Source organism: Triticum aestivum, chromosome 4B (genome assembly GCF_018294505.1).
Source record: "Triticum aestivum cultivar Chinese Spring chromosome 4B, IWGSC CS RefSeq v2.1, whole genome shotgun sequence".
NCBI lineage: Eukaryota > Viridiplantae > Streptophyta > Magnoliopsida > Poales > Poaceae > Triticum > Triticum aestivum.
This window is the reverse complement of record NC_057804.1, coordinates 407,754,412-407,764,174: the sequence shown is the minus strand read 5'-3', so window position 1 is coordinate 407,764,174 and position 9,763 is coordinate 407,754,412. Positions and strand designations below refer to the sequence as shown.

General features: G+C 49.6%; 1 protein-coding gene across 1 annotated transcript; it reads right to left on the bottom strand.

Annotated features, from left to right (window-relative positions):
* Positions 1–7,457: 7,457 nt before the first annotated feature.
* Positions 7,458–9,007, bottom strand: LOC123092395 (dnaJ homolog subfamily B member 6-A). The gene is made up of 5 exons (XM_044514167.1): positions 8,645–9,007; positions 8,433–8,520; positions 8,289–8,359; positions 8,080–8,136; positions 7,458–7,987 (listed from the first exon to the last, which is right to left on the bottom strand). The coding sequence occupies exons 1-5, from the start codon at positions 8,792–8,794 to the stop codon at positions 7,802–7,804; spliced, it is 552 nt and encodes a 183-aa protein (XP_044370102.1). The 5' UTR covers positions 8,795–9,007; the 3' UTR covers positions 7,458–7,801.
* Positions 9,008–9,763: the final 756 nt, after the last annotated feature.

Genomic DNA, 9,763 nt, shown 5'->3' with positions numbered 1-9,763 from the left:
CAATGCCCAACATTGGTTTTACCATTTGCCACCTAGCCTTTTCTTTTCCCTTGGGAGTCGCGCTCCTGAGGGTCATCATTATTTTACCCCCCCGGGCCAGTGCTCCTCTGAGTGTTGGTCCAACCTGTCAGCTGCCGGTGGCCACCAGGGGCAACTCTGGGTTGGCCTACCCGCACCTAAGACAATCTGAGTGTGCCCTGAGAAAGAGATATGTGCAGCTCCTATCGGGATTTGTCGGCACATTCGGGCGGTGTTGCTGGTTTAGTTTTACCCTGTCGAAATGTCTTGTTGTACCGAGATACCGAGTCTGATCGGAATGTCTCGGGTGGAGGTCTATTCCTTCGTTGACCGTGAGAGCTTGTGATGGGCTAAGTTGGGGCACCCTGCAGGGATTTGAACTTTCGAAAGTCGTGCCCGCGGTTATGGGCAGATGGGAATTTGTTAACGTCCGGTTGTAGAAAACCCGAAGTTGACCTTAATTAAAATACATCAACCGTGTGTGTAACCGTGATGGTCTCTTTCCGGCGGAGTCCGGGAAGTGAACATGGTTGTTGGAGTTATGCTTGACGTAGGTTGCTATAGGATCACTTCTTGATCATACTCTTATCGACCGTGCTTTGCCTTCTCTTCTCGCTCTCATTTGCGTATGTTAGCCACCTTATATGCTAGTCGCTTGCTGCAGCTCCACCTCATTACTCCATCCTTCCTATAAGCTTAAATAGTCTTGATCTCGCGGGTGCGAGATTGCTGAGTCCCCGTGGCTCACAGATACTTCCAAAACCAGTTTGCAGGTGCCTATATTACCGAGCAGGAGACGCAACCAAGCTCAGGAGGAGCTCGATGAAGATCTTGCCCTTTGTGTTGTTTCGTTTTAGTTGATCAGTAGTGGAGCCCAGTTGGGGTCGATCGGGGACCTTTGTCGCATTTGGGGTTCTTCTTTTATTTAGGCTCCGTAGTCGGGCCCTGATTGTATTTGGTTGTTGTAATGCTTTATTCATGTATTTGTGTGAAGTGGCGATTGTAAGCCAACTATGTATCTCTTTCCCATATGTATTACATGGGTTGTGTGAAGATTACCTCACTTGCGACATTGCTTTCAATGCGGTTATGCCTCTAAGTCGTGCTTCGACACGTGGGAGATATAGCCGCATCGAGGGCGTTACACTAGGCTCGTCAAGTTTAACCTGAGTATTCTGCGTGTGCAAAACTGGCTTGCACCCGTTGTAGATGGACGTAGAGCTTATCACACCCGATCATCACGTGGTGTCTGGGCACGACGAACTTTGGCAACGGTGCATACTTAGGGAGAACACTTCTTGATAATTTTAGTGAGAGATCATCTTAAAATGCTACCGTCAATCAAAGCAAGATAATATGCATAAAGGATAAACATCACATGCAATCAATATAAGTGATATGATATGGCCATCATCATCTTGTGCTTGTGATCTCCATCTTCGAAGCACCGTCGTGATCACCATCGTCACCGGCGCGACACCTTGATCTTCATCGTAGCATCGTTGTCGTTACGCCATCTATTGCTTCTACGACTATCGCTACCGCTTAGTGATAAAGTAAAGCAATTACAGGGCGTTTGCATTTCATACAATAAAGCGACAACCATATGGATCCTGCCAGTTGCCGATAACTTCGGTTACAAAACATGATCATCTCATACAATAAAATATAGCATCACGTCTTGACCATATCACATCACAACATGCCCTGCAAAAACAAGTTAGACGTCCTCTACTTTGTTGTTGCAAGTTTTACGTGGCTGCTACGGGCTTAGCAAGAACCGTTCTTACCTACGCATCAAAAACCACAACGATAGTTTGTCAAGTTGGTGTTGTTTTAACCTTCGCAAGGACCGGGCGTAGCCACACTCGATTCAACTAAAGTGAGAGAGACAGACACCCGCCGGTCACCTTTAAGCAACGAGTGCTCGTAGCGGTGAAACCAGTCTCGCGTAAGCGTATTCGTAATGTCGGTCCGGGCTGCTTCATCTCACAATACCGCCGAACCAAAGTATGACATGCTGGTAAGCAGTATGACTTATATCGCCCACAACTCACTTGTGTTCTACTCGTGCATATGACATCTACGCATAAAACCAGGCTCGGATGCCACTGTTGGGGAACGTAGTAATTTCAAAATTTTCCTACGCACATGCAAGATCATGGTGATGGCATAGCAACGAGAGGGGAGAGTGTTTGTCCATGTACCCTCGTAGACCGTAAGCGGAAGCATTATGACAACGCGGTTGATGTAGTCGTACGTCTTCACGATCCGACCGATCCAAGCACCGAACGTACGGCACCTCCGAGTTCAGCACACGTTCAGCTCGATGATGATCTCCGGCCTCCGATCCAGCCGAGCTCCGGAGATGAGTTCCGTCAGCACGATGGCGTGGTGACGATGTTGATGTTCTACCGGCGCAGGGCTTCGCCTAAACTCCGCGACGATATGACCGAGGTGGAATATGGTGGAGGGGGGCACCGCACACGGCTAAGGAACGATCCGTAGATCAACTTGTGTGTCTATGGGGTGCCCCCTGCCCCCGTATATAAAGGAGGGAGGGGGGAGGCCGGCCGGCCCTTGTTGGGCGCGCCAGGAGGAGGAGTCCTCCTCCTAGTAGGAGTAGGACTCCTCCTTTCCTACTCCTACTAGGAGGGGAAGGAAGGGGGAGAGGAGGGGAAGGAAAGAGGGGGGCGCCGCCCCCCCTCCTAGTCCAATTCGGACCAGAGGGAGATGGGGCGCGCGGCCCCCTCCTGGCCGCCCCTCTCTCTTCCCACTAAGGCCCATGTGGCCCATCAACTCTCCGGGAGGGGTTCCGGTAACCCTCCGGCACTCCGGTTTTCTCCGAAATCACCCGGAACACTTCCGGTGTCCGAATATAGTCGTCCAATATATCAATCTTTATGTCTCGACCATTTCGAGACTCCTCGTCATGTCCGTGATCATACCCAGGACTCCGAACAAACTTCGGTACATCAAAACTTATAAACTCATAATAAAATTGTCATCGTAACGTTAAGCGTGCGGACCCTACGGGTTCGAGAACTATGTAGACATGACCTAGAACTATTCTCGGTCAATAACCAATAGCGGAACCTGGATGCTCATATTGGTTCCTACATATTCTACGAAGATCTTTATCGGTCAAACCGCATAACAACATACGTTGTTCCCTTTGTCATCGGTATGTTACTTGCCCGAGATTTGATCGTCGGTATCCAATACCTAGTTCAATCTCGTTACCGGCAAGTCTCTTTACTCGTTCTGTAACACATCATCTTATAACTAACTCATTAGTTACAATGCTTGCAAGGCTTAGGTGATGAGTATTACCGAGAGGGCCCAGAGATACCTCTCCGACAATCGGAGTGACAAAACCTAATCTCGAATTATGCCAACCCAACATGTACCTTCGAAAACACCTGTAGAGCACCTTTATAATCACCCAGTTACGTTGTGACGCTTGGTAGCACACAAGGTGTTCTTCCGGTAAACGTGAGTTGCACAATCTCATAGTTGCAGGAACTTTGTATAAGTCATGAAGAAAGCAATAGCAACATACTAAACGATCAAGTGCTAGGCTAACGGAATGGGTCATGTCAATCACATCATTCTCCTAATGATGTGATCCCATTAATCAAATGGCAACACATGTCTATGGTTAGGAAACATAACCATCTTTGATTAATGAGCTAGTCAAGTAGAGGCATACTAGTGATTATATGTTTGTCTATGTATTCACACATGTATCATATTTCCGGTTAATACAATTCTAGCATGAATAATAAACTTTTATCATGATATGAGGAAATAAATAATAACTTTATTATTGCCTCTAGGGCATATTTCCTTCACTGCTCACCATCCTTCAACAAAGCCGAGAGACCGTGAGCCACAAAGAGGAGCAAAAATGGGGAGAGAGGATCACCTTACTGAAGCCCTTGCGACGGTGCAAATGATTCCAAGAGGGTACCATTAAATTTAACGGTATATCTCACCGAGGTGACGCATGTCATAATTCAGTTCATTCAACGGCGAGCAAAACCCATCTTTTGCATCATTCACTCCAAGAAGATCCAATCAACCCTGTCATAAGCTTTAGAAAAGTCCAATTTATAAGCACGAAAACTTTTGTCTGGGTTCTTTTCCTGCTGAATGTAGTGAGTGCACTCAAGGGCAAGTAGTGCATTATCACTAATCATCCGTCTCGGAACAAAGGCACTCTGCTCGGGCGAGATGATATCATCCAGAATAGGGTGTACCTGGTTTACCAAACATTTTGCCACTACCTTGTAAATGACGTTACATAGACTGATAGGCCGGAACTCCGTGAGCCGCCTGGGGTTATCTACCTTGGGGATAAGAACAATTGAGGTGTTGTTCACCCCTTCAGGCATAATACCAGTACAAAAAAATTCCTTGACCCCAACAATTACCTGCTCTCTCATAACAGCCCAGTTCCTCTAGAAAAAAAATGTGTGTGGAAGTCGTCCGGTCCCGGCGTCTTAAGGGGCTCAATCTGAAACGGTGCATCTGATATTTCCTTGTGCGTGAAATCGGCACACAGCCCATCGTTTATCTGGTCGGTAACACGGTGGTTTTAAGATTTAATTTGAATGAGTTAATGCATGATGTTGTTTTGGAAAACCCCGATTTAATTGAGTTAATGCACGCGTCAAATGAACCGGCTGTAAGAGGCTTGTGGGGTAATATATTGTCGGTGAGAGTGAGGTGAGATTATCAACTGCCCCTTAGGAGTAGAGATGTTTTCCGTGTTCTAGTGAGCCAAACAATCAATTCCGCAATAACTTATGTGTTTTCAGTTTTCTGATTTAGACCCTGCGAATCAAAGAATCCCTTGATTGCTCATGCTTATTTTTGTTTCACCGACACAAAGCAAAATTGTTTGAAGAAAACCTTGCCGACAGCCAACACCGCCTGCACTGCACGCCACAACTTGGCGCCCGCAGAGTGAGAAAACGAGCTGTTTTGTGCTCATCCTCATCGTAAAAGTGCAAGCACGCAGGTTCTTGTCGTTTTTCCTCTCTCGATTTTACTTTTTTTTTTTGGAAAGCACGCAAGTTGTCAAGCTGTACAACGTGTGGCGGTGGCTCACGTGATGCGTGTTTTTTTCACGGTAATACGATTCTCATTCATAATAAAAAAACAAAGTATAAATCATGTAAGGACCGACATGACAAAATTGAAAAGATAGTAGAACATCTTTGAGCTTGACACCAACGCCCGTCACCTGCCTCCAACATCAATACAGTAGCCACCGAAGAAAAGAAGGACGGATCACCTCCTCACCTGAACTCGACGCAGCTCCATCGCTGATATACAGCTTTGCGGACCTGTAAGGTGGCTCACCAAAAGTGAAGCCATTGCCGTTGAACGAATCAGACCGGGGCAACACCCCAGACACGCCATCGATCTCCAGATCTGGCACCCCACCACGACTAAGACGCCGAAGGAGAAAACCATACCTGCCATCCACGAGCCACGAATCCAGCACACGTTTCGTCTTCCAGATGTCGTTGATGTAGACCACAATCTGCATCCGCTCCTGGACTACCTCCCAAGGTTCACGCCGACGCTGGAGCAAACGTCGTCGCAATGACGGAGCCCGAGGACACATGTCCACCATGAGGATGGTGCCATCGCCACGTCATCCTTACTTGAACAGACTGATTTCCAAATTCATTCCCAACTATAAGACCGATGGCTTCGTCAGGGAAGAATACAAATAACTTTATTCAGCGCCGTCATCGTCGCCACCGAAGCCAAGACGATGAACAACCTAATAACCTAGACTACAAGGAAATAAAATCGATCCACGCGCGTGGATCCGGCGACCTCCCGCACCACCGACGACCGAGGACGCCAGCGGAGGGGAGCCACCGGAGGACGGCGCTTAAAGATGGGGCGGCGGCTAGGGTTCCAGCCGACAGGGAGGAGGGATAAACGATCTGTCTTGATCGATATATGGCACTCCCTCCGTCTAGAAATACTTGTCGGAGAAATGGATATATCTAGATGTATTTTGATTCTAGATACATTCATTTTTATCTATTTCTTCGACAAGTATTTTCGGCGGAGGGAGTAAGCAACTTGGGGTTATTACCATACCTGGTGCATGTTCTCGCGCAGTGCAAACAAGTTGGCTTGGTTTGCACACCCATTTTCACGTAGACATCGACCTCGGCTTCCGCTGCAAAAATGGACGGGGTCAAGTTGCACAAAGGCGGAAAGTTTAAGGCGACGTCGAGCAACAGCACCGCCAGAGTCGACAGCAACAGAAGTGATCTCATATCAACGAGAGACGTTAGTAGGAGCTCATATCTGCAGGTTCGAGAACCCGTAGACGGCCGAGCATGACGCGACGCAACTTGCCACTCGCGGACAGAAAAACTCGCGTTACCAAATCAGAGCATGGCGGCAAGAAAAGCCAGCGAGAGTGTTCCAGTCTCCGGTTAAACCCTCCCAAAACTAAAATAAACTGTTCCAGCAGGGCTGGTCGCCGGACTGTTCGAGGCGAGCTATGGGAGGTGGTTCGCTTCCTACGGGAGCATGGGCGTGGATATTTTGTAATCCCTCGTACGGATACTTCAGGAAACACCAGCGCTGTACGCCTCTCGATATCAATAATCAATAGTAGAGGGGGAAAGGTGCTGAACCTGCCCAACAAAGGAGATCCCGCACCGGAAGTATCTCGAATCAGCCCGTCCTAATCTTGGCTTTTCTAAAGGGAAATTAAAAAGAACCATTAAAAAAACCGCGTCCATAGGTTGTCCATTGAGGTTGTATCGGTGGACCACGAAACGCTCGCGTCCACCGCTTTGCTTTTTCCCGGTCCAAACCCAATCAACGATACGTACGAGAGATGCCCCGCCCGTCCTTGGACATGACATGATAGGTGACCGGCCATTTTCGGATGATATTTCTCCACGCAGCCGAGGCCCAGCGATTCCCAGAGAAATCCTCTGGTCCAAATCATCTCGCGCCCCAGCAAAATTGGAGCATCATCCAGCGTTGTGGCAAATACGGATGATGGCGCCACGCAACTTGCCAGGACCGCCTCGTTTTCGTTCGTACGAGCCGAGCCATCCAGAAGAGAAACGTCCCCGCCGCTGATCTCGACTCGCAAACGCCAAGATGCAAATCCCAGTATGACACCAGTCAGTGGGCTTGTGTTACCATCGGCTCGCTAGAACCATCATTCCGGTACAATACAAGGGCATTCGAGCACCACGGCACGGCACGAGACAAGAGCGTCAAGCACGAGAATCATCTCTGGTTACAGCTTACTACCGAAGTTGGCAAAGCCTTTGGTAGCAAAGACAATGGGGAGGTTTGTGCCTGTGGTACTCTCGTAATGGCAGGCCAAAAAGACCACACACACACAGGACACAGGACAGGACTCACCACAAGGGGAAACGTTAATGGAGATGAGGTATATTCGAGCAACAATTGGGAGAACAAATTTAACTGAGGATCGAAATGTCCGGAAAGGTGATAGAATCTTTGGGCGGCCGCGCATCCACGCCAATTCTTGGCCGCGGCCGAAGCACCAACCAGCCAAAGTAACACAATTAAACAGATCGACGGCGTCAATTGTCATCAAAGATGATCTAAACACTAAGTTGTAACCACCCCGACAATGGGATTGAGCAACAATTCTGATTTGCTAATGGTTTTTTTCACGCTGGTTGCTCTCTTCTTGCTCTGATCTCTCTCCTACAAGCGCAGCGGTGCGTGCACATCACGTGCACCGGCGCGTCCATCACCTTCGCGAAGGCTGCGGGTAAGGGGCGACACGAGTTCTGCGGTTGGCCTCCGGTGGAACGCGACCGCCGCAGCCACCGCCTCCGCCGCCGCTACCACCAGCACCAGCAGTGGCGCGGCTACCGCCGTCGCCGTTGACTATGTCATCTAGCATCTTCTGCAGGTCTTCGAGCGTGTCCGGCTTCTGCACGAGATGCAATAGCAAATTGTTCAACAGGTACTTAATCACGATTAAACTAGTGTCACGGGGGTAGTTGGGTCAGCGGTCGCGCCTACCTCGTTTTTCACGCTATCCATCATCACTAGCATCTCCTGCATGAAGTCCGAGAAATCCTGGCCGTCCAAAACAAGAGCAAAATTTTAGGGACATTGTACGTCGGTCTGGGACAGAAGCGGGTAATTTCCCACTTGTTTTCAATCAATAATATAATAATCGAGAGAATATCGACGGGACAATAAGCACGGAAAGAAACCAGAGCGCCCACCTGGTCGTCGTCGTGGAGGGGATCAAAGAGGCCAGCGTCGTACATGGCCCTCTTCCCCTTGTCGGACAAAACTGCAACGCCGACAAAGAATTCGATCAAAACCTCGCGCGGGCTAGGGCTAATGGGAGGCTCGCGATGCCTTACCGGAGTAGGCCTCCTGGATCCGCTGGAACCGCCGCTTCGCCTCGCCCGTCGCGCCGGGGTCGCTGGCCCACCGATCCGGGTGCCACTTCTGGACGGTCAGAGCAAGACATCGGATTATTAGCACGTCAGTTCCTCCGACCAGACGAAAGGAACAAGAAAAGGAAACCAATCAAGAACCCACGCGCGCGGAGGGACGGAGGACAGGAGCCTACCATGGCGAGCCGACGGTAGGCGGCGCGTATGTCGGTGGAGGAGGCGTTCTTACGGATGCCGAGCAGGGCGTAGTAGCAGCAAGATGACGCGCCGGCGCCGGCGCCGGCGCCAGGGGCATTGCCGGATCCGGCTCCAGCGGAGGCGTCCATGGGATCAGGCGGACCGTCGACGGCGCGACGGCGAGGAAACAAAACGCGGCTAAGCTGCTATTGCACCATGGAATTGGGATGGAGACGGGGGGGAGATTGGTGGATTTGAGAATTTTGAGGGGGAGCCCGGTGCCAGGAAGGAGGCGTGTTAATTCCCGTGGGGACGTGGGAAAAAAATATCTAAATAGAGTTTTTGGTCGTCCGAGATTGGGGCCACTGAAGGTTCCAGAGTTCGAGCCGATGCCAGATATTTTTAAGGGGCGTTTCGGGCTTCGCCATCGAGGTATGGTCCTATTTACAGGTTTGCCACACTGTCTGCGTTTCATGTTCGCCCAACTCTCGAGCTTTTGGGCTCGGCCTCGATAGTTTGTGACCATATGTAATGGCATCGCCCTGCAACCCAACCCAATGCACGTCTGTAGGCCTGGGCCTTCTTCCTTTTTAATGGGTGTCGCTTCATTGTTGTTCGCTAGAAAACCGAGTGAAGGCCTATTTTTATAAGCTAGAAATAAGGCACAAGATATGTCTCTACAAACATCTCAAACAGCTGCCTTATAGCTCAGGCTGCAGGTGGGACTGGATGTGGGTGTCCCACCACAATCCACTTAGTCCCATCAAAGTTTAGTGGGTGATAACTAAGAACCTAGTAAAATTTAGGTGGATTAGTTGGGAATAAGTGGGATTCCACTTTGCCAAGTCCCTCCCTTCACACATAGACTAAGCAAGTAGAGGACTGGACAAGATCAGCAACATGTTTCGAGTGATGCAGGTCATCCTCATGTACGATGCGTCAAATCGTTCTGGCTAGGCTGTACGTTCCGAGTAAGAGTAATGTTTGTGCTAATGGGTCAGTCACTAGCTCTACATGCTACTCCACGGTCTCGAGCTGCCAGAGGTTGGCTGGGAAGGTGCCATGAATACTGGCACCGCTGATGGCATTGGCATCACGGCAATGGCGGAGTTCGTCAG

What these genes read in the sequence shown, in the direction of transcription:
- LOC123092395 (XM_044514167.1), bottom strand. Translation starts at nt 8,794, where the DNA reads ATGGACGCCTCCGCTGGAGCCGGATCCGGCAATGCCCCTGGCGCCGGC. An exon ending in GATCCAGGAGGCCTACTCCG is followed by an intron (nt 8,360 to 8,432) that starts GTAAGGCATCGC and finishes TCGGCGTTGCAG; the next exon opens with TTTTGTCCGACAAGGGGAAG. An exon ending in CCCTCCACGACGACGACCAG is followed by an intron (nt 8,137 to 8,288) that starts GTGGGCGCTCTG and finishes TTGGACGGCCAG; the next exon opens with GATTTCTCGGACTTCATGCA.